A 27229-nucleotide genomic window follows, 5' to 3' on the forward strand; every position below is an offset into this window, starting at 1 on the left:
CCACACTGGCTATGTGTAGCCCAAGTCACCTGATGAAGCTTCAGGTTCTGGGAATTGGAAGTGCTCAGGGAGAGATCTGGCTTCAGGAGATAATCCTGGATCTTTTCACGTCTGGGATGTGGGCAGGATGCTAGGCATAGTTCTGCTCCCCCTTCTGCATGACATCAGCCTTTGATATACAGCCTCCTGGGCTGTTGGCTCACCAGTGCACTCCTTGCTCTGCAGAGTGGCTCAGGTGGCTTTCCCTATCAGGGTGGGTGGCTGGTCCCAGTGGGAGGCCAGGCACAGATTGGTGTAGTCCTGGCAGCTTCTCGGCCAGGCAAAACAGGGGTTACAATACTTCCAGACTGCATCTGATTGAAAAAGAAAAATCCCCTCTGCAGTTTCTGCAGGTCAGACTAGCTGATCCTGGTGGTCCCTTCTGGCCTTGGAATCTATGAACCTAGTGTCTAATGGTGGCTTTTCCTCTCCCCTTGTGTCAAAGCTCTGCACCAGTCAGGTGCATGAAGATAAAGGAGGTCATTTAGCTAGGCAGCTTATTTGCATATGCAGATGAGATCAGCCAATCTCTAGCTAAGGCTACAGTTTGCTTCTGGTGTCTGTGGATGCACCTTTGTTGATGCTGGCCTAGGCCAGCAGTGTACATCACCCAGGTCTCTGAGGCCATTTCACTGCCCCTGAAACAGCCTTAATGACTGCAGTGCCCAGGGACTGCAACCAGACTTGGGGACTCCTAGAACCTGCCAGGGCTTTCCCTGTGAGTGTCACCAGTGTAAAGTGAAAAGGCCACAGCAGCATCCTCTGGCACCATGATAGTTATGTAACAGCATTCTTCTTCCCGCCCCCGCCCCCCCCGCTCCTTTGGGAAAAGCACCCCACACAGGAGAGCTAAGAGTCCTGGACGTTGCTGACACTTTCCCCTCCAGCCCCAGTGTTTAGCTTGAGCCCAGCCTCCCCCAGGCCCGCCCCTCCTTTTTCAATTTCCTAGAACCTCCAAGAACCCAAGTGCCTGTGAAGCAGAAAGTTTCCTGTTCTCACCCTTTGCAAAGGAGCTGGAGGTGAGGCACTCTCCCACTCCCATACACCCTCCTAGCCCCTGCTCTGTTTGCTATACCCTCCCTCTTCTCAGCTGAGCTTTCCTGCTAGCATCCCCCCTCTCCTAGAGCATTCTGGCCCACTCTCCTCTGTTTCCCCTCTGCCATCCTCCTCCCCTTTCAGCTCTCTGGCCTGGCTTGGTTCCCTTCCTCTCCAAATACATTTGACATTGTTTTCCTCCTGTATTTCCTTTACATTTCCTCTCTTCCCCTCTGTCTTTTCTTGCAATGGGGATGGCTTAGGCAGCCCCTGCTCTCAATAGAGCAGAAGAGGGAGAGCAGAGGGAGGGCTGGAGAAGGAGGGAGGAGGCAAGCCACATCACACACACACACCTCCCTGCATGTGATTAAATGTCTTGAAATCTGCTTCTGATTTCCTCGGGGAGTTGACTTTTCCCTTCTTTTCAACCCCTGGATTTATTGAAACCTTTTTACTCTGCTTCAAGGCAGCAGCTGGGGCTCAGTTTTTTCCCTCTTGCCTATGTTTTCCCCTCTCTTCCCTTTTGCTCTCGTCCCTCCCAGCAGCAGTTCAGTGAGATCCAGGAGAGAGGAGGAGTGCAGCGAGCTGGGAGAACCCCGAGAAGCGGCCAAGGGATTCGAGGACCAAGCGAGGGGCTGCTGCAGACCACACCGTGCGGGGGCTGGGCTTTGCTTTACTCCCCCCTCCCCACGAGATAAATAAGCACAAATCTTACACTCGCGTCTGTGTAAAAGGGCTTTGGCGTCTGGAATTACACCCCTTCGGCTGCATCACTGCTGGGAACCGCGCGTTACCAGGAACCGTCTACCTGCCGGGCTCCCAGTAAGTTGCTTCCAGCCCTACGAGTCTATGACAGTGTTTCTCATTCTAAGGAGAGGGGAGAGATCTTGTCCCTGGGGCTGGGGGGAGGTTGTGTCCTGTCTCCCGTCCTTTCCCAATGCCTGGACGCTTGTTTGGGGGAGGGGGCCCTTTTCTTTCGCTTACTAGCGATCTGGGACGCGCACCCCCTGCTAATTCCGCCCTTTCCAAGTTAAACCCCGCTCAATGCGCTTTTCCTTTGCCCTAGATGCTTTTTCTGCTCCCTTGTTCTCCTGGGCTCCCCCCGGGTTTCCTGTGGGATCTGTTCGCGGCCCCGTCCCGCAAGCGCAGCAGAGACGGAACTTTTCACCAGTCTCCCCCCGCCCCGCTCCTTTGCTAACGCGCCGGGGCTCTGGCAGCCGGCGGTCTCCCAGGCGCTGCTTCCCCGGAGCTGGGGATCGTGTGACAGGCTCCGCTTTCCGCCCAGTTTGTGAAAGAGAGAGTCGGGGGGGCGGGGGGCAGCGAGCTCCGGGATTCGGTCCGGAGAACTGGGCCGCAGCCGGAGGCGGTGCCCGGTTCTGCCGGATGCAGACCCGCTGGAGAGCCGCCAGGGGCTGGACACGGGGCACCCCGGGCTGTGCGCGGGAGGACACGGGCTGGCCCCTGCCAGCTGGGCTGGTCTAGAGCCCCGCATTCCGGGATGGGGCGGGGGGGATGCGGGACCCCGGGCAGAGCCTGCCTGGCGAGGGACCGGCCCCGTCCTCCTACACAGCTCCTGGCTGGCGGGTCCTGCTCCGTGCGAGCAGCAGCCGCGCCGTGCTGGGACTTCCAGCGGCCCGCTGCCCCGGGGGTGAGGGCGGGGAGCACCGACTCCAGGAGCCCCTGGCAGCTCCCGGGCTGCGGTATTCGAGCTGGCTCTAAGCCGGGATGGGGAAGGGCCCGGGGCGCTGGCCTCGCTGCCTCTCCCCCGGCCCCAGCTTCGCCTTGAGCCGGGCCCGCTCCGTGGCGAGCCGCAGCCTCCCCAGCGCTCGGCCGCTTGTTCTCTTCTCGCTTCCTTTGCAAGTGCAGGGCCCGGCGGCGGGGTCCTAGCAGCGGGAGGCAGGTGCTGGGAGAGGCCCCTCGGCCTCTGACCTGAGGGCTCTTCCCCTCCCATCCTGCTGCTGCTCTCTGCGCCTTCCCCCTCCGCTACGGGCAGGCGAGGGAAAGGCCTTCGGGACAGGTGGCGTCTCCGATGGAGCCCGCTGCAGCTGGGCCGGGGGGCGGGCAAGGCAGAGATCTGGGCATTTCAGTTGTCAGAGTAAAGAAGGAAGGTGTATGTGAGAGAGAGACTGAAAGTCAGCTGATCAGGGGATGGGATGTAAATTGGGAGGAAACGTTTGGTGGGGGGCCGTTGAAGCGCTTGGTTTCTTTATATGTTTGCCTGATCCCATATCTGCTCCCTCCCCCAAGTCCCCATGGCTGGCACCCAGGGGAGATGGGACAGAAGCATCTTTCTTCTTGGGCAATAGCTTGCAGAGTGGGGTGGCCAGAGCCAGTTCCAGTGCAGCCTGCAGCTCCTGGCCCATCTGGCCCTGTGGCAGTGGCGGGTGGAATGGGTTGAGGGAGGAAGACCCAGTGCCAGACACAGGGTGGCTGCTCACCAATGAAGTATGCCAAGTAAAGTTAGATGCAAAGGAAGCCCTCTCCTCCCAGGGCAGGTTTTGTCTAGCCCCAGAACTTGCACTGCGAAGTTAAATCAGAGTAGTTAAGCTAGCGCAACTTCCATGTGCAACTCTCTTATAGCCATTTAAAACTCATTATTCCAGGCCTGGGCTACACTTAAAAGTTAGGTGGACATAGCTCACTCAGGGGTGAGAAAATCCACAGCGTTGTAGCTCTGCCGACACGATCCGGGTGGAGACGCCGCTCGCTCAGCAGAAGAACGGTATTGCCAACGCAGCTGCCATCACTCAGGAAGGCAGAGTTCCCACAAGTGACAGAAAAGCTCCTTCTGTGGTGCCCTAGCCATGCTATTGTAGTGTAGACGTGGCCTCAGGTTATCTTGTGCCTTCAAGGCCTGGCTTAAGCTTGTACCAGCATCACTATGTTGTTTGTGGGAAAGGGGGGGTGTCACTTTTATTTTACCAACATAGCTGTGCTGGTATCAACTCTAGTGTGGACGCACTTCTAACAGCGCAGGAAGAGCTTTGGCAGGAGTCACTGTCTGTTGGGGCACTCCTCTAAGCTGTCCCGGTAGAAGTGCTTGTATGCCAGTCTGAACTGCTTGAAGGGTTTGTTGTGATCTACCTGTGCGGATACAGCTATGACAGCAATACTTTTCTAGTGTGGACAAGGGCTCTGTCTCTCTTCCAGAGCCTATGGCCGCATAGCCCCCTCGTGTAGGTGCTGCCTACACCGACGGGAAGGAACACCACCTCCCTGAAGGACATTAGCTCTGCCAACAGAAGCACTCTTCTGCTGGCACAGCTGCAACTACGCTTTTTGGGGTAGCTGTGTCGCTCCGGGGGGTGGGTGTTTTCACACCTCTAAGTGATCAGTAGCTATGCCAGCATCAGTGGCCAAGCCCTGAATTTAGCAGTGCAAACTAAACTGCTTTAAGCCAGGTTTAAACTGGCCTAAGAGTGTCCACGCACAAAGCTGTACCAGTCCAACGACATCATTCCAAAATCACAACCTTTAGTTTGTCCGACTTTGGGGGGACCAGGCCTGTGTACCTGCGATGGCTGGAGGCCGACTCTGGGTTGTTGCTTTAGCTCCACTCCCTCACACACAACCTGCATGTCTGTTTGCATTCTGTGAGGGATAGGCAAGAGGGGCCTGGGATGCAGGGACAGGGGCTCCACGTAAGTGTTGAATGCAAGCGCAAAGGTAACTTTAGGGACTGCCTTTTTTCTGCAATATTCCCTTTATAAAACAGAGGGAGCTGACGTGCTTTTTTGCTTATGTTGAACAGCCCAGCTCTGTGTGGAGGTCCCAGAGACCAAGGTTTGGGCGAGGGTTGGAGCAGGGTACTATGGTCTGAGGGGAATACAGATCCCCAAGCACAACTTAAGGGGCGAGGGGGAGGTTTCTGAGCATGGGCCCAAGGGAGGGTGGGGTCCGGAATGTGAGCCCCACATACTGAGAGGAGTCCAGGTCTAGTGCTGGGCACAGGGCTGGGTTTTACAAGGCATGAAGTAGATCCAGGGCCTAAGAGATGTGTGAGTCCCAGAGCCAGGCTTGAGATGACAGAGGCCTTGGTGCAGGGAATACTGGGGTCTCAGGGGGATGCAGGTTTCACAGCTTATGGCGATACAGGCTTCCAGGCAGGGATTCTGGGACCTGAGGGGACACAGGTCTCAGAGCAGGGGGCTCAGTTTCTGGGAAGGGGTCAGGGCAGGGGTTCACAGTCATTAGAGGGTCCAGTCTTTGGGTGAGTACGGCTCTTGGAGCATTGGTGCCAGGGCCTGAGAGCAGTACAGCTGTTGGAGCGGGGCCTGTGTTCTGCATCCTAGGAGAGCTTAATATTACTACATTAGCAAGCAGCTGGTAGTACTCAGGGTTCATTCAGCACCTCATTCTCCTCTCACCTCTCCCCAAGTTCTGCACAGGGCGTTAGAGCATTTTCCATATTCCGTCTTGCCCACCATGGTAAAAATGTGAGTCCATCTATTAAATCTATTCCAAGTCTCACAGACTTGGCCTGCACTCAAGCACAATACATAGCCATGTGACACAAGGAGAGTTAAATGTCTTACCAGTAACCAAGGAGAAACATTAGATCAACCCCATGTCAGAGTGAAATGGATTTCTGGACCCGTTGTCATATGCCGCCCCATACCATACGTGAGCTATCTTTCAAAGCCAGCCAAGAGCTGTCGTCTATTAATAACATATTAAATATTCATCCAGTCTATTTTAAACATCTGTGCCCGGCATGTTATGAAAAGGCAACAAGGAACGTTATGGAAACCAGATCACTTTGTTCCCGGATGGGGGCAAAAACAATAGGAGTTCTGCAGCAGAACTGTGAGAATCCCACAGCCCCAGCAGTTGGGATTGGATCAGCAGTAATAAAGCCCTTTGCATACCAAGTGATAGTCCTGAGGGCATGTGACAGAGTGGAACAATGCGGCAGGAATGTGTGAAGGGGTTTAGGATGGCTGGGCCAGGATTAAGGTCATGTAAAGCAACAAGTTGGGCACCATTAGACGTTACTAAATGGTTTAGTGTCGGGACAGCCGCACTATCCCGGCTTTCCGTTCCTGGAAGAACAGTGGCTCCAGGTGTCTTCTTGAGCTACTGTTGGTCTTGAGTGTCGTTAGTGGGAGAAATCACATAAGTAAGCATTGGAGTGATGAGCTAGTCAGTGAATGCAACAGACTAGGTCACTCCTTAAAATAGAATCAGTTTTTCAGTGTGCGCATCTAAATCATCTCAAGCTGCCCTTCCGTGTGGTTTTTACCCTGGGGGTCCAGTGAGCAAAGCTCGAGTTGGCAGAATCTCAGGGTTAAAAGCAAGATGGCCATTGTCACCTCGCTAGTTTCCGTTCTTTTCTCTCCCTGTGGTACTAAAAACTCTGCAAAACAGCTTCCTAATGATAATGGGAATGCTTTTAAGCAACCATTCATTGGCAGCTCTCCCTGCATATTTGACAGTCTTTGTTCAGGTTTGGGCCTCTATGGATTTCTCTCCATTGTTTTTGATAACATAGGAAATCTGGTCTCTTTAGGGAAGACTTTCTCCCCTCCTCCCACCCCCATGTCAAGACTGAAATTTATGTAAGCCAAGTTCTGAGAAATTAGGCCAGATTCTGAAAAACAAATGTAAATTGGGAGTAATTCTACTCATTTGCATGCAGTTGGTTATGTCTTATTCTGGTGTAACTGAGATCAGGATCTGGCCTATGTAGTTTAAACCATAAAGTTCTGTTTGGTGTTACCTGTACTTAGTAGGGCCACTGTGGTTTCACACAGCTTGCGTAATACTGTCTCGTTAGTCTGCAACAATGCACTGTAGTGGCCAGTGCTGTGAATGCCTGTTCCAGGGAAGGCTCTCTTGGATGTTCTCCCTGCATTATAGTGAGTGCGTCCATACATGTATGCTTTGTGGAGTGAACAGCAGATGCCTCCAGACCCACTCTACTCTGAGAATCAGCAGAATGATCAGCAGACCAAATCCAAGAGCAAAAAAATTGGTGTGTCTATATATAAATATTTTGTATTGATTTCTGATATTTAAATTTAAAATGGGCCAGAGGGACAGAGCACATAAGGAAACACCAGTAGCCTCATTAGCACCATTGACATACAGCACATCATGCTATGCATGTGCCATCAGCAGCCTCCCCTGTGTACACTGATCATTCCATTAACCCTCTCCCATGGGTGTGCTGGAAATGCCATTCGCTCTGTCTCTTTCTGGTCCTCCTCAGCATATTGTTGGAGCACCTCACCAGCTTTTCTTCTAGCCACACTGTCGGTGGTGTCCCAGGCATACAGCTCCTTGGCCAGCGCCTGCTAGTTTGGTTTAACTGTTATATGCGTTGCCACCTTATGTCAAACCAGACATTGGTCCCACCACTGGCTGTGTGGAGTTTTTCCTTTCATTTTACATTTTTCTCAGTTGTGTTTTTATCCCGGCGACACATGGAATGATTTATCCGTGGCCGGAGTTGAGTTTGGTCTTGGCACATTCCGCTCGTAGATTGGGGACAGAAACATTCCACAGCTGACGCTGGGCTAAACATGCACGGGAAGCAGCACCAAAAAGGGGTTGGGAGGGCAGAGGGGCCGGTTCTGCAGTGAAGTGCACTCATGGGTGAAATAGGCTGGACCCCCATATTAGAGGGATCACCACTTAAGGGGAGCCCCGATACAATGAAGAGTTCAGAATCTGCAGATTTCTCACCAAGGGTTTCAGTGGAGCAAAGTGGGAGCAAGAGAGAAAGGACTCCCTCATTATATGGACTAGTTCCTGCATGTTCTGGTATCAGACATACCCTATTAATGGGGCATACTCCAGTAGCTGACACCCATCTATGGTCTCCAATCTAAACCAAGCAGAAGGAGCATAAGTTCAGCAGTCTTCATATGAAGGCTTGGATGGTTTATATGTCGTTCCTTATTTTTTAATTATCTTTCTGATGCTGCTGCCCTTCCATCCAGGCTCTCACATCTAAATCATTTCCACACAAGGACACCTCCTATCCCTCGCATTACAGACCCCAATCTCCCTCCTCCACCCCTCACCTGCTGCTAGCCTGCTCCCCAGGGTATCCCTTCCCTCTCCCTTCAACATCAGAACCAACTTCCCACCTGCTTCACCTGTTATTTTCTTCTTTTTAAAAACCTTCAGTCATCCAATCAGTGTGCAGAATCAATATCATGAGGCCTAGGTGACCAATCATCTCTTCTAAATAGTGGATAATTAATCCTGAATGGTCAAAGTGAACAAGCTGGCAAACAACACAGAGGTTGAAAGTCAGTTGTTGAAAATGCTTGTGAATAATATAGACAGCCCCTAGAGTTGGGATCCCTTTGGCAGGGCTCTGTAACTGCAATCAGAGTTGAAATAATAATCAATATTATTTTAAATGAATAGTTTAACCAGATCTAGTGGTGTCTATAGAGAGCTGCTTTTCTAATTGGTTGCTGGGGTCAGGTGCCGCATGGCCCATGACTGGGTGCTGGGGTGAGAGGCTGCGTGGCACAGAGGTCTGTGACTGGGTGCCAGGGAAGGGGGATGCCTGGCACTAGGGTTTGCTGGTGACAGGATGGTGCCCACACCTGTCCAGTACAGTTGGACTTTGGGAGATGGGCTCTTTCTGAATCTATTTGTTAATCTGCAATTTCTTGTTTAATCTGAATTCCCCCCCCCCCCCCCGATTCCGACATTTTTGTGACTGAGGTTTCTAGAAAGGGTCCCCTGCTCCTCGCCAATGCCACTGGACGTGTTCTTGCTGATTGTCATTGAGCATCTCCATGTTGGAGGGCATTGGGCCTGGCTGCACTGTAACAGAGCACGTACGTGCTCCTTCCTCTCCAGACAATTGTAGCTCTCCGCTGGAGCAAAGGGCAGCTTGCAAACGAGCTCATCCCTCACTGATCCTTGGAACTAATCCCCGGGGGTGTGCCAGGCAAGCAAAGGAGTACTACAGGAGGGGAGACCAGAGTTTCCATTTCCAAACTAATTCCAAATAAGGAAAAGTGTTTCCCCGGAGAGCTGCTGGAAAAGGGGGCCTGTGAAAATCCCCTGGAATGAAGCTTTATTTTCCCATTTCCCCAAGAGAAAAAAGATCCATTTTATCTGCACTGTACTCTCATTCTTGTCACTATATAAAAACGGTAGAAACTGCCCTTTGGGGAACAATCCTGGTGCGTAGAATGGCTGGTGATCTGACAGTTCTTTTCCATCTCGGAATTCTGAGACTCTGGGCTGATTTCACTAATTCAATTAGTCTTGATTAACAATCGCCCATTACCTATAAAGTAACTCTGATATGGCCACATTTTCCAAGGATGGCCCCAAACCTGCCATGTAACAGACTGGCCTGTTGTATGTCATGCCCCGCTCTAGTGGTGGGCCCACCTAGAGGATAACCATCTAGTGCTGCTGTCTGCTAATTTAGTTGCACTTTTTGCTTAACTAGGATGGTGCTGTAGGTCCTGGGCTCAAATTCTTCTGCTGACCCACAATAGGGGTTATGTACAAAGGATCTCTTTTGCACTAACCTGTTGGGTGCCCTCATAAGGTCCTTTGCAGGTCCCAATGTGGCTTGGCTTCTTTTGCTTTTTTGCTGGCTCATCCATTGCACCTGTCTTTGAAAATCTGACCCACAGGGAAAGAGCTTTAAAAACAAGTTGCTTGTCTGCGCCTGCAGTCTGTGGGCACCGTGCTGTCCGGTCAGACAATTAAGCACCATGTTGCATCCCAGTTGATTGAGCTGGTGTGCTAAAAATAGCAGTGTAGCTGGGGTAGCATGGGCAGTGGCTCGGGCTAGCTGCCTGAGTATCAGCTTGCTTGGACCCCCTGGGTACATACTCAGTTGGCTAGCCTGAGCTGCCACCTGGGTTCCCCTCGGCTACTCTGTTATTTTTAGCACACTGGCTTCCAGCTGCAGTGTAGACAAACACATAGAGCATAGCTACGGCACCACGAGCAGCAGGATGGGGCTAGCTGCCCCGAGCACAGTTCTATCCGAGATCAGAGGTACTCAGGGCAACTAGCCACTTGGGCCACTCACACCTCTACAGCTACACTTTTATTTTTAGCATGCTAGCTTGGACTAAGCTAGCGCAGAGATGTCTCCTTAAGTGGGAATTTTGCACCAGCCAGCTCTAGTGTGGACATATGGTTAGACATCTAAATGACACACATTGATCTTGCAGTTATTTATACCCCCATAACTGTGGTTGTAAAACAGAAATTCCATTTAAGGCCAGGCTGAAAATCTGGCCCCATAAATTCTCTCCCTTAAGACATGCAGGATAAGGATATCCACGTTAGTGTTTATAAAATGTTTTAAGAGGCGACGTGTTTAGGTGTTAATGGAACAGTTACTTAATTATTAAAATCACACTGATTTCTAATGTAAAAATGTAATACCTCCTTTTAAACCTTAAACCCTATCAAGGCTCCAAAAAATAAATTAGCAGGGGAAATCACTTCACTTATCACTAAAATGCAGCCACCTCAAGGGTGGATCGTGGCACCTGTTTAACAGTGTGCAGCAACACTACACGGCAGTTTAGGACAGCAAGTCAAGGAAAATATCCAGCTGGACCTGTAGTGGGAATTCAGGCCTTCAAAGGGCACTTTCGAGACATCCACTGGTGGCTTGCTCCTGGTAAAGGGTTAATGATGTGGTCTCACAGCCCTCAGAGGCTCTGACTCAGGTCTCACTCAGGCCGGCTGCAGAGCCTGTCTGCTAGCGGAGTAAAAGTGCTTGCTGGAACTGGTGGTGTTACTCACAGTGTATATTGGTATAAGTGAGATCACATTCAGGTCCTTTCTACTGTGTGTAACCTCCAGAGTCTCCATTGGACATGTTAACTGCGGGAGGGGCTGCCCTAAACTTTCTCCCCACCAAGGGCCTCCCTGGTAACTTGCCAGTAGTCTGTGGGTCATGCTGAATAGGCATCAAATGGAGCAGATTGCAGCTGCCGTGATATGCAATAGGCAGGTGAGGCCCGCAGATACCACAGTCCCCAGATCTCTTTCAGTGGTGTCCTGGGGTGAGTTCTGGGTGGTGTGTGTGTGGTCTCTGTCTATGGGATGGTGATAATGATTTCCATTCATGTGGGGGCCTCTGCAACATTGATACATTAGTCTGCAAGTGTTGGCTCATTGCTTGACACAAGTGAGAGGCAGAAGCAGCAACCAAAACTGAAGCAAATGGTTTGGCACCAAGCCTTCCAGCCCCAGTCCTGCCTCTCTCCCCCCAGCCCTTCCACTGGGTGAGTCTCAGAAGCATCTGATCCTCTGTAGGGGAGAGAAAATATTTACTCAGCATGACTCAGAAAGCCAATAAAATGAGAGAGTCGGGCAAGAAACGTTTATCTCCTGGAGAGCCATTCTGCTGCCTAAGGTCCAAGGTCAGGCCCTGGCCACAGCTCACTGCTGCTAACGGGAGCCCTGGCACAGTGCGCTTGTAGCTGGCTGCTGGGCTGAGGACAGAATGGGGGGGTGGCTCGTTGTGACCCCCCTTACATGCCAGTGTAAGGATCAGCCACAGTCTGGGCTTTTATGTTTCTGTCACTAATAGTGAGAGCTCAGGCCAGATCCTCAGCTGGGGTAGATGGGCACAGCTCCATTGAAATCAGTGGGGCTGTGTCGCACCCGCTGGGGCCCATTATTAATCGTTGTTGGTTCCTAGTGCTTATGTTTATTCTTTCAGCTCTCACTAGCGGATCCGTTTTTTTAAGTTGGGCTCTTTGACGTGCCTCTTTAGTTTGGAGTGCTGTGGAAACTGAGCCTTGGGAATGGAATCTCCCAGAGTTACTGCCAAAAGGGCTTGTCATAATACGAGTGGCGTGTCTGCCTATTGCTCCGGGAATGACTGAAAATGGCCCAGACGCTCCAGGATGGTGTGCTTCAGATGGAGAAACATTGGTGGGAGCTAATTCCATCCCAAAGGCTGCCAAAACCCATTACAAGCCAGGGACCTGATCCTGGTCTCACTCCTGTCTGACAGCAGGGTGACTTCAGTACAGCAGAGGTTGATTTACGCTGGTGTGACTGTGAGCAGAACTGGGGGATATGTTTTTATCATTGACACGGGGTTTAACAGGCTTCTGATTTTACTCTCCATAGGCTGAGGTTAGCCTGGTGTAAGTGGGGTCAGTTCCCATCAGAGTCAATGGGAGATGAGGGTGCTCAGCTCTTCCCAGATGCAGCATCATCTCAGCAGCAGATCAAGGTTTTGACTGTTCACTATGGATTCCTCCTTCTTGCCTCTCTTTCTCCTTGGCAGAGATTTTTCCAAATGGGTCACGCCCCTGGATTATATCACCACGTTAGGTTGCTTTGTGAACATGTGGACCCCATCTTCGTTGCGATGCAGAGCCATAGATATGTGGCTCAGGGATTATGCTGTTTGCACCTATGGGCTGGAGAGCAGAGGTCTGGTTTTGCACTAGTACTATAATATTTTTCCTTTCAAAAATAAACCTGATTAAAATTAAATCTGAATTTAATACAAAATATGTTAAGGCCTAAACATTTTAAAATCCCTTAAAACATTAAAATAAATATGCTGAATCCATGAACCGCTATCAAAAACTTTGCGTTAAAGGCTGCTTTTCATTATAAAGAGAGATTTTCCCTCCTGATTCTAACTTTTGAGGTCAAGCTTTATAAACAGCACAATAGATCAATTAAGGGCTTGTTTTGTTTAACCCAACTACATTTGATATGCTGTTTAAATTACTATCCTAATGCAGTCTGATACTAATCATGAGCAAAAAATTAACTGGCTGGTAAATAAGCAATATATCATTTACCATTTTCTAACACACTAACAAGGTACAATTAATAAGAATCTGAAAATATTACGCTATATACTTGCTTAAATAAATGCATATAGTTATCGTGTACCCTCATAGGTTGCCACAAGATGTACAAAATCTCATGTAAAGGCTCTATTTAGCTGTAAATCAACATAGTTTAATGGTTATATCAACCAATGAGAAAGTACCTTTCTTTAGAAAATTATCTGAAACACAAATGGAAAAGTTGATTAATGACTTAAATGGAGGCTTTCCACTTGGTGATTTAAATGGCTGACTTAAATTGCCTTGATTTTAAATCAATCCACTCTGCCAGCAGGTGATGCAGTTGTGGAATCATGAAGGTGTCTTTGCAGTAGAATGCACACTGATGTGTTTGCTGGTGGGTACTGGTTTGCAAATATTAGCAAGTTTGGGTTTTTTAAAATTATTATTATGGTAGCTCCTCACTGAGATTGGGGCCTCATTGTGCTAGGTACTGTGCAAACAAAGAGCAAGAGATGGCCCTGTCCCAAAAAGCTTACAATCTAAAGAGATGCGAGACAGCTCCTGCTGGGAGAAAGAAATGACTCTCACCTCTGTTTTACAGAACGGGAGCTGAAGTACTGAGAGGCTAAGTAACTTGCTCAAAGTCACTCAGGGATTTGAACCCACAGCTCTTGAGTTGCTAGCCAGTGCCTTAAGCACAAAACTGTTCTACCTCTCTGGTCGCTCACTGGTTTAAAGCAGTCTCCTCCTGGCTGCTCATGTTCATGTTTGCTCATGCAAGATACGTTGAGGAGCGTTAAATTTAAATTTTGATAAACTCATCTGGGAACAAATGAATTCTGCACAGGAATTTGCTATTAGAAGCTATTCCGAATGTAATAAATAACTGAAGGATAATAGGGTGAGATGTAGGAGGGCTCTCCAGGGCCTTGTAGGGTGACCTCTCTGCATTGGGGTCTTTTGGTGATGTACTGGTGGAATGCTTGTGTGTCATAAACAGACGAGGCATGTGTGGTAGTCTCTCTCCACTGAGAAAACGGGGGAGCTGGGTGTGTTGTTTGGACTCTCTGCACATAGGATAACAGTGCTAAGTGTGCTAAGTCTCTGGGTTGGGCTCTCTGCCCATGGCATAATGGGGGAGCTGTGTGTGTTAGGGTCTCTCTGCCCAGGAGAACAGGATGGGCTAAATGTATATATGCTGGAGTCTCTAGCACTGTTCCCAGATCTTACTGCACACACAGATCTTAAACCCCGCGCACATGGTGAAGCACCGTGCGCACTCTGGCTTTGGCGGCAGCTTTTATTTATTTATTTTTTTGCTTCGGCGGCGGCACGGAAGAAATTTTTTGTGTACACGGCCTGTTAAAAATTAGAGGGAACATTGGTCTCCACAGTATAACAGGGTGGGTTCTCTATCTTTGGGATAACTAGGTGTGCTGGAAAGGGAGTCTCTCCATGAGACAGGGCAAGGCACATTTGGAAAGCTCCAGCTTCTTTGGTGCTTTGTTATTTTTTAAGTAGGTTCCCCTTAGTCTGGGAATAGGTTGAACTGAACCTGGAATCGGGGCCAGGGAATGTCCAAAATCAGAGCAGGGCAGGGCATAAGAGCTCAGAGGCAATGAAAAGTATAGAAGAAACAGGAGCTTCCTTCCAGTGCTGTATCTCCTCTCCCCATAATGTTGCCCTGTCCCCAAAACAGCTGGTGTGGTGTAACTCACCCTGCAGGCAGACCAGATGCAATGGCATCCGCACACAGAGGAGCAACATGTGCAATGGCAGCAGCCTTGTTAGTTTGTAGGAAGGAAAGAAATGAATGACAAGCCCATTGCACCGAGAGCAAGGAGTCTGTAAACGCCAAGCACCCTCTTTGCACTGAGTTACCACTGGGGTTCTCTGCTGCTGGGTAGGAGGTGGAGTGAGCTGGGTTGTCCTCCGTGTATTGTCCTCTGCCAAGAGGATCTAGCTCTCCGAGCAGCTTGGAGGGAGAGGAAGAGCAGGTGGTGGTGCTTTCCAGTGTCCTCAGATCAGGATTCAGCACTGATCTCATGTGCTCTTTTGCTGGACAGTTCCCAGTGCACACTGGACAGAAGAGGAGCAGCTGCAGCATCCTGCCCCTCCTGGCAGAGCTTGGGATGGGAGATCAGCAGGGCTTCTCTCTCTCTCTCTCCCTGCAGCTTTCCTCTCCTCATTCTGTCTGGGCCTGAGCTGAGCTCTGAAATAGTGGATGCTGGCATTGGACTGGGGAGTACTGAGTCTGGGCTGCTGCTGGATTAGCCCCAAGGGGATTGAAGTCCCTGGCCAAGGTGCCAGACGATCCAGGGTGTGCTGGCCCCAACACTCAGCAGGGTGTTTAAGACTTATTAAGTGGGGGCGATTAAAGGGAGTTTGTAGGCTGGGGAAATGAGTGCTTGGCCTCAGGTGGGGGAGACTGATTGTATTGATTAGAGGTGTTGGGGGGGGGGGATGCTGAGCAGGTGTGGATTGCACACACTCACAATAATGCATCTCTCGCTCAGATCAGCCATTGCCCCTTGGGAGGCATTTGGACGAAGCAGCCGCCCTGCTATAAATCAAGGGTTCAGTCACAGATCAGCTAGCTGCTTTACTCAGAACAGCTAGCTGCTTTGCTGCGTCTGCTGGCCCTGCCAGGAGTATTTCCTACAGCCAGCATTATCCTGTTCTTTCTCTTCCAGTGTGTTTTTGCTGTATGATCCCAGCAGCGCTGCAAGTCCGGACTGTGCCCGTAAAGGGAAGGAAGCCACCAGACAGGCTAAACTGATGCTCTTGACAGAGAAACCAGTGACCATCTGCACATTTCAGTTAGGGCAGCAGCACCAGGGAGAACCTGACAAAGGGCCCAGTGAATTAGGAGAGGAGTTAGGGAGGGTGGGGGCTTGTCTGCATTAGGAAAATTTGCAATGGTGTTATAACTACATCAGCCTTATTACACTGAAACAACCACCTAATCTACCACTAGTAAGCACTTTACCAGGGAAAATCTCACTGCTGCAAACCTTGTTTTGTATTGGTGGAGCAGTTGTCTGCATTAGGGGTTTGCACCAGGGTCGTTATACTAGTGCATTGTGCGGGCAGGACACAGTGAGATAGGCATCTTGGTTCATGGTACCTGACACTAGGAGATTTAGCAGGCTGGTAATGTTTGGGAGTTTTGGGGTGTTACCCCTCCCTGCCTCCAATTATCCACAGCATTTTGCTCCATGTTAAAGGTCTCCAGCATTGCATTGGGGTGGTAACAAAGCAATGCATTTGCAGAGGAAAGAATGTCATACATTCAAACAAAAACATAATTTAGAAAGAGTTAAGGTTGGAAATGTTTTCCAGGGGAGTCCAGCTGTCACTGTCCCCAAAATGACACTTGCTCTACAAAAACGTTACAGATAAAAAAAAAACAAAATAACCAAAGGGCAAACGTTAAAAAATCTGGCAATGAATAGACAAGGGCTTGGGTTGTCTCCCCCATTATCCATCCATCATTGCTGCCTGGCTTACGCCCAAATGTCGTGTCCTTGCCTTCTTTTGATCTGTAATGGAGATGTGCTGTTGGGTGGACGCTGTGGAGTTATGGATTGTTTGTTAATGATACAGGAAAGATTTCCAAAGGAATTTGGTCTCAGGGCCCATTAGCTTAGTCAGAGTTTGATCAGTTTTCTCACAATGCCATGTCGAGCTGGAGTCAACAAATCTCTGTTCTGCAGGAGGTCAGACTAGATGACCATAAATGGTCCCTCTGGCCTTCACATCCACAGGTCTTTCCATGCCTAGTGGTGTAATGACTGGTCTGCTCTGTGTTGTGAAATGGGTTGGTTATATCATCTGCAGAAGCCTATCACAGTCTCCCTGATGTGTGAAGTTGGAGGAGGGGGAATGACACTAGACAGAAACTTCCTGGTTTGTTAGCCTCCCTGCACCCACATCCCTGCCTCCAAATCAAAGCAATGATGAAAAGATGCACCTGCCTTTTCTGCCATCAGACTGGGGATGGGATTTGTGGCACATACCCACGAGCCCCTCTCTGCCCTCCCCAAGATGGGTTATGCTGAGAAGGATGGTTCAGTGGCTAGGGCGCTAGCCTCGGGCATAAGAGACCTGGGTTCAATTTCCTGCTCTGCTACAGGCTGCCTGTATGACCCTGGGCAAGTCCCTTACCTGCTTTGTGCCTCACATTCCCAATGGGGATAATAGCTGTGTCCTACCTGCCATAGGATAAATACGCTACAGGTTGTGCGGTGCTCTGATACTAGGGGGGCATCTGAGTACTCTAGCTAGGTAGAGCAGAAGCTTGTTCTCTCTCCCATGATGGGATATCAGGGGAGGAAATTTTCCCTTCCAAGCCTGGGATATGGAGGCAGGTCTCTCCGTCCCTCTGTGACTGGACATTATGGAGACAGATTCCCTCTCATTCCGCCAGGGGGTTATTGAAGGAGGACAGTTGTGGTAAAGGAACAGGTTGGGAGTCAGAAGATCTGGCCTTTAGCTCGGGCCCTGCTCCAGATATTGTGGGTAACCTCAGGCACGTCGATAATAGCGTAATAGCACGTCGGTCATTGTTTTAAAACAGTCTCCAGTTTTGAATGCATAGATTCAAGCAGTTAGGCATCCATCTGTCCTACGCACACCGGCACTGGTACCCTCGGTTAGTTTGGGTGCAGAGTTGCATACCAAGAGGAGGCTGATCAGATTCTTGATCACTCAGTGCCTCAGTTTCCACACTTGTAGATCAGGGGTAACAACACTTAGCTGCATTCAGTAATGTTTTAAGTGCTTTGATATCCTCACAGGGATGGTCCCATAGAAGTGCCAAGTCTTATTGTATGGGAAGGCCCCAGTGTTCACACAGCAAATTGCCCCTTCTCTTCTGACATGGATTGCTGCTGAAAATAGATACCAAATAGGGGCAAGTCCAAGGATCAGTCTGTGTGGATCCCCAGTGACATGCTGGAACCACCTTTCCCTGCCACCTCTCCTCCTGTTGGCTGGAGTTGTGAGGAGTCTGGTGCCAGCTTTGCTGTTCCAAAGTAGTCAGATGCATGGCTGTGCCTGGCTGGGAGAGGAGGAGCTTCCCAACCCATTAGTGGTTTTGGCATTAGGAAAAGAGCGAGCTTCCTTCCAAAGGACTGGCTCTGTTCTTTAAAGGAAAACCTCCCAGATCATGTTAACCTGATCCTCAGCCTCTCTCCCTTCCTCAGCGGGAGCGAGTGGCTGTACAGTCAGGAGTGGTGTCCAGGAGACGGTGAAAGGTGGCGAAGTCTGAGCTTTAGCAATGTAGGGTTTGCCATATTGGATCAGAGTTTGAGCATCCAGTATGATGCCTCCAATACTTGATTCTTCAGAAGGTAGTGCAGTGGTTTACACAGGGGTGGGGGAAGGATATGGGGAAATTTCTTTTGCATCACTAATAAAATGAGAATATTTAAAAACTACAAAAAACACAAAATATGGGGAAGAAAGTGATTTAGCTTCCCCTACATGCCTGCTCCAGGACTGGTGAGTGGTAAGTGCCTGCTGCGAAGACTGTCCTGTGCTTGGTGTATCTGCAGAAAGAGAAATCCTGCAAAGTGGCAGTTTCTGCTGTTCTGAATAAATACTTTGACCTGGCTTGTGGGGTGGGGGCAGCACTGAACACTGTTGGTGTCAAGGCTGATTCCCCACTCTGGCACTTTGAGTGCAGAAGGTGGGGGCCCGCAAGGATTTTAAAAATTAACATTGGCCACTCCAGGCTTGTATTAAACTCCCAAGGTTACAGTTTCTCTCTGAGCTTGGATGGGTACATGCTGCCACCACCCAAATGCAAAAAAACCCTTTGAAACCAGAAAGGCGCACTTGGGAATTCCTTCCTGTGGGGTACCCTCTAGCCATTTCACCCGCCCCTCCCCCCAGGGGAAGAGCTGAGAAAGGAAAACAAAGGAAATTAGCTGTTGCCACCAGCTAATTTAACAACATATGCACAAACCTCTTAGGACACCAAAAACCCAATCCTGTTAAAAAAGGTAAATTTTATTAAAAACAAAAAGAAAGAAAATATATCTGGAACTTAGGCTTTTGCTAGATTTAAAAAAACGACTTACAAAATTTAAACATCAAGAATAACCTTCTCGAGGTCCAGCTTAAAAGTTACAAGCAAAACAAAAAGCATCTGGGGTTAGCACAGAGGAGTCCACTAGCCATAAGAAATAAACAGAAATAAACTAATCACGTCTTTCCAAACATTCCTGATCTACTTATACATTTGGGGTTTCCAAATAAGTAGTTCTAGGTATGATCTGATGATTTATCATCATACCTGGCTTAAAGCTTCTCATAGCATAACTGCTCCCTGTTCCCCTCTTTCCCAGAGAACCACAACAGAGACAAAGGAGAAGTTTTTTCCCATTTTGAAAAGTTCCAGCCTTTCCATTGGCTCTTTTGGTCAGGTGCCCACTCCCTTTCCTTTACCTGGGGGACTCTGTTAACCCTTTACAGGTAAAGCGAGCAGAGAACAACCACCAAGAGGGATTCCATAGCCAACTGGCTGGCTGGGTGTCCACAAAAGGAAGCTATCCCCCCTCTCATTTATCACAGCTGGTATCTCTGTTTTCCTAAAACTCCTTTTAAGAGGAAAGTGCCCAAGTTTGGCAGGAGCAAACACCAGCTCCCCGAGGCAGCACTGTCTTTCCAGAGCTGGGGATGTGACATGGTTGCTTGTCCTGCTATTTCAAAAGACAGTCCCAGTTTTGGCAGGGCCATTGAAAGTTTAAATGCCTCTTGCTGCATCTTCAAAGCCAATAGCACATCAGCACATCTTCAAGCCGTAACAGGGGGATGTTGCAATGTCATAGTGGAGTGATACAAAGTCAAGATGTCTTGTTACATGGTTATTCTAGGATGCGGGGTGGAAGAATCCATCTCCGAGGATTGAGATTTCTCTCTCTCTCATTTCATTTCTACTTAGACCAGATGCTGATCTCAGCTGTCTGGATGTAAATCCAGAATAACTCCATTAAACTAGTGGAGTTACTGTAGATCTGCACTGGTATAATCAAGAGTAGAATTTGGCCTGTTAATCATACTCTTCTTTTAGAAGAAGGAACGTTTGATTCCAGTTGATTTTTTGTCCTTTTCAATTTGGCAAACACTTTTGTTGGCTTTTTTTCATCCACTCTCCCCTCCCAGCTTCATCTGCCACCTCTGACCCTGCCCAGGAACCTCAGGGTAACAGAAAATGTTCTGTTGGTTCTGGACAGCAGCCACAGGGACTTTGAAGTAACAGGGAATGCAGCGGGGGCCTTAGGCAGACGCAGCAGCAGGAATGGCAGGGCATTGGTTAGTATGCACTGGGCATAACGTCTATGAAGTATCACTGCACCACAGCCCTGTTTGTCATGCCCTGTTGCACTGTTTTGTCAGGTCACTGTTAGCACTATTATATATTGCTTATATTGAGGTAGCTTCCAAAAGCCTTCATCAGGCTCAGCGTCCCATAGCGCTAGGTGCTGCATGTTTGTACACAGACAGACGTGGCTCTTGCATGGAAGAAATTAAACCTAGAGTGAAACAAGATGAACATGCTAAACAAAAGATGGGAAGTGGGGAAGGAGATTGAGGATGAAGAAGGTAAGATCCAGTGGTTACATAGATTAGCTACATGCACTACTCCATGGTTCCTGGTTAATCCAACTTATCTGAAATGTAAAATAAACCAAATCACCTGTCCTGAACTGCTGGCCAATCTAGCCATCAATGGTTTCCTGTAGAAGTAGATCTTAGAGTGGGCAAGCTCACCCTTTAGATGCATTGAACGTTTCTCTTTCATGGGCCTCCTGTACAATAGAAAATTTCTGCTTAAATCTCTCAGCATTGCTTCCCCTGGTTCAGCTTGCCCACTGATGGCAAAGGTGAGAGCTAGACGGGCATGCGTGTCATTTCTGTGACATCACATAAAACATTTTCACTATCCTGCTCACCCAAGCATGGGATTTAATTTTCTACATGCTCATGGGCAGACTTACACACAATGATATTGCCGGTTGTTACATGTCAAGCACATTCATGAATGTCACAATTTGCATGACTCTTCTGTCCCGCACCCTGCCATGTTCACTGATATTTTCCTCCCCTTCATGCTTTCTCAAAGCCAGAATATCTGCACAGCTATTTTTAACCCCACAGCCTGAGCCCGCAAGCCCAAGTCAATTGATCCAGGCTCTGAGACTCAGTGCTGGGCATTTTTCTTTGCAGTGTAGGTATATCCATAGGACTTAAAACACAGACAGAGGCTAGCAGCCCTGTCTACACTAGGGCTCCCACCATTGCTAACATGGGACTGCCCCAGGGTTAGCACCGGTGGGAGAATGTTTCCAAGCCTAGAGTCAACCCGCCACACTAAAAACAAGCCCAGCGCGTGGCTGAACACAGCTTGACTGTGACAGAGAAAGGCACCCTGGCATTAGTGTCACATGGTGTGAGGGGTCAGTGCATCAGAAGCTGGGCTGCCCCTGCTGTAGTGGGTTCTCCCCACTCTGTGCTCCTCACAGTCACTGCTTCACTAAGGCCTCGTGTATAGTCCCTACCTCACCGCGTGGCTGTTGAGGAGAAATACAGTATGATGCTGAGGCACTCAGCTCACTGCAGTGATGGGGCCAGATAGATAGATATGGAGGGCACCGAAGAGCCAAAGGCAAATAGAAAAGGTTTGCCAGGGTAGCTATACCAGCAAACCCTCCTAATGGAGGCGTAGCTTCTACGGGCACAACTGAGCTTTTGCCAGCACAGCTTCTACTAGGTCCCCAGTGAGATAAGCTAGCCCAGCAAACACACTCTCTTCTGGACTAACTGCATGGAGGTCTTGTAGAAAAGGCTTTTACTAGTATAAAAATGCCCCACCCTGTCACCCCCTCATCGACGTTCCATTATATTCACACAGGGTTCTCCTGGAGATCCAGCCTGAGGATGGGTGACTATCAGGAGAGCCAAAGGCAGGGTGAGGGAAGAGGGAAGGAAATGGCTTGATTAACTTCCCACTCAGAGAATAAACTCTGGCCCTGGCTTTGCAGTGGGTGGGATATGCCCTGTTCTCTCAGAGAATGGCTGCCCAGCAGGCTCTGCTCAGTTCTGGTGTGTTCACACCTCCCCCTCTGACTTTGATGTGGGACACAGAGTTTGGAAGCTGGCTGGCTCCCCTCCTGGGGGCATTAGGAGCTAATTAAATCCCTGCATTCTCACCCTGCCTGAGGCAGGAGCACATTGTCCGGGGCCAGGGGGAGAGAAGGACATCAGAAGTTCTGGAGTAATTGAAAGATTGACACTGGTGCTGGAGGGAAAGGGAGCAGAGCAGTGTGAATGGACAGTGAGAAAATGCTAGGGGAGCATTGAATTGGGGTCAGGAAAGCAACCTAGGCTGATGCAGCCCACCGGAATCTAGATACTGCAGTGTAGCATCAGCTGCTTCCTCACTGGGAATTCTTAGTGCAATTCAAACTGGTTTTGTTGGCTGGCTGAACAAGTGTGGCGAAAACACAGAATGACAGAATCTCTGTGTGTTGTCAGAGGCGCTTAGTGTACTTTGCAGGTGCTCAGACACGACAGTGGTGAAGGTAACAACAGAGTGATTAATAATAATCAGGCTTAGCTCTTATGAACTGCTTTTCACACATAGCTCTCAAAATGCCTTAAAGGAAGGCAGTATCCTTACCCCAATTTTACAGATGGAGAAGCTGAGGCCAGGAGCGGGGTAAATGGTTGGCCAAGGTCTGACAGCAGGTCAGTGGCAGAATTGGGAATAGAATCCAGGTTGCCAGGTGCCAGTCCCCAGTTAGTGAGAGCCCCTTCCTACAGCACTATGGCCAAGCGTCTCAAAAGTGTTTAAGCACCTAACTCCCATTGAGCTAGGCACCAAATCCCTTTGAGGACCTGGGCCTGTGCTCCTACCTTTAGCAGCTCTGAATGTGTGATTATCTTCAGTGTTAATGACTTTACCGGTATGACGCAGTGTACATGTGTCGCCAAAGTTAACATATCGAGTAGCGCTGGCAGTTACTCACTGTCTTCTTCTCTTAATGATACTTTGCAATTTTTTTGCACCTTCTAGAGGAGGCTATCAAAGTGCCTTAGAAACACCAGTCTCCCTGTGCCACCAGGAAGGAGGGGAATATTCTGACTTCCATTTTACCAGTGGGAGCCTAGGCATGGAAAGGTTATGTGACTTGGCCGAGGAGACAGAGCTAGTTTCTAACAGAGCCAGGAAAATAACCAGAGTGGTCTGACTCCCAGCCCATTGTCTGCACCATAAGGCCACCCTTCCTCCCTTAACCCACAGACCCGTATGCTATCTATCCAGCTGTCTGTGAAGCTATTTTATGGAGCAGGGAGATAATCATAAATGACGTGTTACTGAGAACCCTGCCCCCCCCCAATCTAAATGAGATCTGGCTGCTTTCCGTGGTTACAATCTGGGTGAAAGGCACCCAAAGGAGAGATGTCATCAGACTCAGACCTCTGCATGCTCGCCAGCACTGACAATAGCCAATCAATCAGCTCTGGCTATTCTCTGCCATCTGACACCAGCATAACCCCCAGCCAGCCTCCAAACACTGGTTTGGCCTCTGCGCTTCTACCTGCTGAAAGGGAGCTCAGACCTTGGGGGTTGGAATGTGTGATTCACTGCTCCTTTGCTTTATGTTTAGGGAGGATTTGGCTTGTGTGTCTTGGAGAGAGCTTATCCGGCGAGGATGGATCTCTTGCACCTCTTACGGCTGCTGCTTAGTGCCTGTGTGTTCGGCCTGTCCCAGACAATCAACCCCTTTGTGGTGCAGCAAACTGCATCTGACCCTTGCTACGATGAGAACAGCGCCCCCCGGCGCTGCATCCCCGAGTTTGTCAATGCCGCCTTTGGGAAGGAAGTGCAGGCCTCCAGCACGTGTGGGAAGCCTCCCACTCGCCACTGCGATGCCTCAGACCCCCGCAAAGCCCACCCGGCATCTTACCTCACCGACCTCAACACTGCCGCCAACATGACGTGCTGGCGCTCCGAGAGCCTGCACCTTTCCCCTCAAAACGTCACGCTCACCCTCTCCCTGGCCAAGAAGTTTGAGGTGATTTACGTCAGCCTGCAGTTCTGCTCGCCCCGGCCTGAGTCAGCGGCCATTTTAAAATCTATGGATTATGGTAAGACCTGGGTGCCTTACCAGTACTACTCCTCCCAGTGCCGGAAGATCTACGGCAAGCCCAACAAAGCCACCGTCACCAAGCAAAATGAGCAGGAGGCGCTCTGCACTGATGGCCACACAGATCTGTACCCACTCACTGGGGGCCTCATTGCCTTCAGCACGCTGGACGGACGGCCCTCCGCCCAAGATTTTGATAACAGCCCAGTGCTCCAGGACTGGGTGACAGCTACGGACATCCGGGTCATTTTCAGCCGCCCCCATTTGTTCCGAGAGCTGGGGGGCCGGGACAATGAGGAGGAGGATGGCGGGACCGGCTTGTCTTCATACTACTATGCCGTGGGTGAGTTCCAGGTCGGGGGGCGGTGCAAGTGCAATGGGCACGCCTCCCGCTGCGTGAAGGACAAGGAGGGCAAGCTGGTGTGCGACTGCAAGCACAACACTGAGGGCCCCGAGTGTGACCGCTGCAAACCCTTCCATTATGACCGCCCGTGGCAGAGGGCCAACGCCAGGGAGGCCAACGAGTGTCTAGGTAAGAGATTGATCCTCTTCCTCGCCCACCACAATCAGATCTGGGAGCATGTGCAGAGAAGCAGGGGCAGATTCACTCAGACAGCATTCTGTTTATATCGCACTCGTCGACATGGTATCTCCAGAATGATCAACGGAGCAATGCCAGGGATGAGTGCTCAGTATTTTCTATCTGTCTGTGGGTATGTCTACACTGTAGCACATACAGACAGACCTGAGCTAGCATTGATCTAGCTAGCGTGGGTACTAACGGTAGGGAAGCTGAGGCAGCAAGGGCTGCACAAGGCCGGCTGGGACTTTGGGTATGTACTCAAGCGGCCGCTTTATTGCCCAGGGCTTCACTGCTATTGTTATTCGAGCCAGCTAGATCAAAGCCAGCTCAGGTATGTTTGCATGTGCTGCAGTCACACATCTGATTGCAGTGTAGCTATCCCCTGTCTCACATTCAGTAACAGTGCCTCTCCAGAGTGGTCAGTGGAGTTACACCAGGAACAACTTTGGCCCAGTGTTCTGCTTCTCAGAGCAATTACTCCCTCACTGAGCACAGCACTTGGGTTCTCCTAAAGAGCAGCTGCTTTGGGCTGGATAGATTAAAAATTCCCTCTGCCATCACATCTATTAGAGCCGCACCTAAAATTCATAACAAACCTCAACCTTTTTAGAGGTTTGGAAAAGCTCAAGTAACTCATTCCCCCCTCTTGTATTATGCTTCATTCTCATAGGTGTCTTTGCATCTTCCATGAATCAGCCAGATGCAAAAGCACCAAAGTACCCTGGGAAGTTATTGTTACGATTTATTACTTGAATGATGCCATAAATGTCAAACACAGCACTTTACAACACAATTAAAAATTGATCAGGGCCTGATGCTGCTCTCGCTTACACTGGGTGTAAATGACGAGTTACTCAGTGTAACAAATTGGATTACTTCAGTGTAACTCTGGTGTAAGTGAAATCAGAATTGAAACCTGAGTCTCATAGGGGAACCAGAGAGAAAGGAGGAAGGAGAAAACCATATGATTATGCAGCCACTTGAGAGGCTAATGAATGTGTCTAGAGGACACTGGAGAAGCTTGTTAGGTTCTTTTATATTTAATGTATTGTTTATATGCGCTAGAACCCAACTTCCTGTTCAAAACAATCTTGCAAGAGTACTTTTATAATGGCTTGTGGGTCAGTGTCTAAAGCTGGGCTCCCAAGAACAGAGTTAGTTGCTGTTTTGAAAATGTATAGGCCAGTGTGTTCCCCCCAACCCCTCAGTCTCAAAACTGGTTGAATCAGTTTTGCTCAAACAAGCAAGCAGACCCCAAAAGAAGCCAAATCTGGTAAATTCTGGACCGAACAGTGAAACTTTAGGAAAATCATGAACTGAAAAGAGAATACTAAATGGGAATAACTGGGCAAGCTTAAGAATAGCTTCTGCTAGTCGCCCTGGCTGTAGCAATCCATTCTATCTAGTATATGTCCAGACTAACTCCACTGGAGTCAGTATAAAGTGGATTGATAAGCTAGAGGAGACTCGGGGGCTGAGGGATTCAGACCAGGGCCTGGGTTTTGAGGATGTTTTCCAAACCCAACCTCTGAACCTCATGAGGTTCACCTCCCACCCCACCTCACCCCACCCCCCACCCCCACCTCTGGGTTCTGATTGCATCACTGAACTGCGTGGCTGGTCCTTGACCATCCATGTCCATGCTTGAGACAGCAGAGTATCCTCTGACCTCCCCAGGAGAGAGGAGGCTGAAAAAGTCCCTCACAGGCAGGTAATGTTCGCCATCCCTTCCAGAAATATACAAGGAGATTGCTCCTTCTTTCCCACCCCCACCACCATTGGGGTCAGTCCTTTGGCAGATGGAACTGAAAAGATAGAGAAAAGAAAATCTGGGAGGAGGAGGGAGAGAAGCGCTGGCCCTTTAAGATGTCCATGACAAGCCCACCACACACACAAAGGCGGCTTAGCAGAGCTGCCGTGTGAAAGTTTTTCCTGTGGTCTCCATCTCCTCTGCATCCCTTTCCCCTCTCAGGCTTTGTGCCCTCTGTGAAGGACCCTGAAAGAACTCCTCCATCACACGCCTCCGAAGGGTTTAGCGGCTGAAAGCCGGATTAGCTCCTCAAGTCTTCCCCTCTGTGCCTTTCAACAATGACATCTTGCTAGCCAGCCCGAACAGATGCAGCAATTAGCACCAATTAAAGGGAGAGGGCCTGCCTGGCCATTCGCTTCACACAGTCTTGGCATTTCCTCACTGCCACCCCTGCGAATCCCCCTGCAGCCCCCGTTCTAGGGGCCCTGCACCTCTGGAGCTGGCTCCACCTTGGCGTGGGGCTCGGCTGGGCCTGAGCCTCGGTAGCTGGGCAAAGGCAGCCTAAACAGAAGGTGCTGTCATGATGGAAGGTTGGATGAAGCCAACGTGGAGGGCGTGAGTCTTGGTAGCTGGACTCCGGCCCTGATCCAGGCAGGCAGGACCAGGGGTGATCTGCAGAGTGCCTTATTCCAGGACCTGCTCCGGATGACAAACCAGTGGAGTTTACAAATACATTTTTCTTAATGTTCCCATTGGGGCTGTCACCGCTTGTCTCAGCTTGCTGTCATTGCCAAAGGGAAAGATCCAGCCCTGAGGTAGCTCAGAATCTGCCCCTGGTGGGAGACTGGAATGCCCATGATGTTCTCCTTGGCTGACACCACATGGGAGA

The 27229-nt window shown here is 49.7% G+C and overlaps 1 protein-coding gene across 1 annotated transcript in view; it reads left to right on the forward strand.

Moving 5' to 3' along the window:
• Positions 1-1332: 1332 nt before the first annotated feature.
• Positions 1333-27229, forward strand: part of NTN3 (netrin 3) — an 89845-nt gene continuing 63948 nt past the window's right edge. The window contains exons 1-2 of the mRNA XM_048868402.2: positions 1333-1896; positions 23528-24539. Of these exons, the coding sequence (XP_048724359.2) occupies positions 23573-24539 (967 nt within the window). The 5' untranslated portion in view covers positions 1333-1896; positions 23528-23572. The remainder of the gene's footprint in view (positions 1897-23527; positions 24540-27229) is intronic.

The sequence above is a fragment of the Caretta caretta genome, chromosome 10, assembly GCF_965140235.1.
Source record: "Caretta caretta isolate rCarCar2 chromosome 10, rCarCar1.hap1, whole genome shotgun sequence".
Classification (NCBI taxonomy): Eukaryota; Metazoa; Chordata; order Testudines; family Cheloniidae; genus Caretta; species Caretta caretta.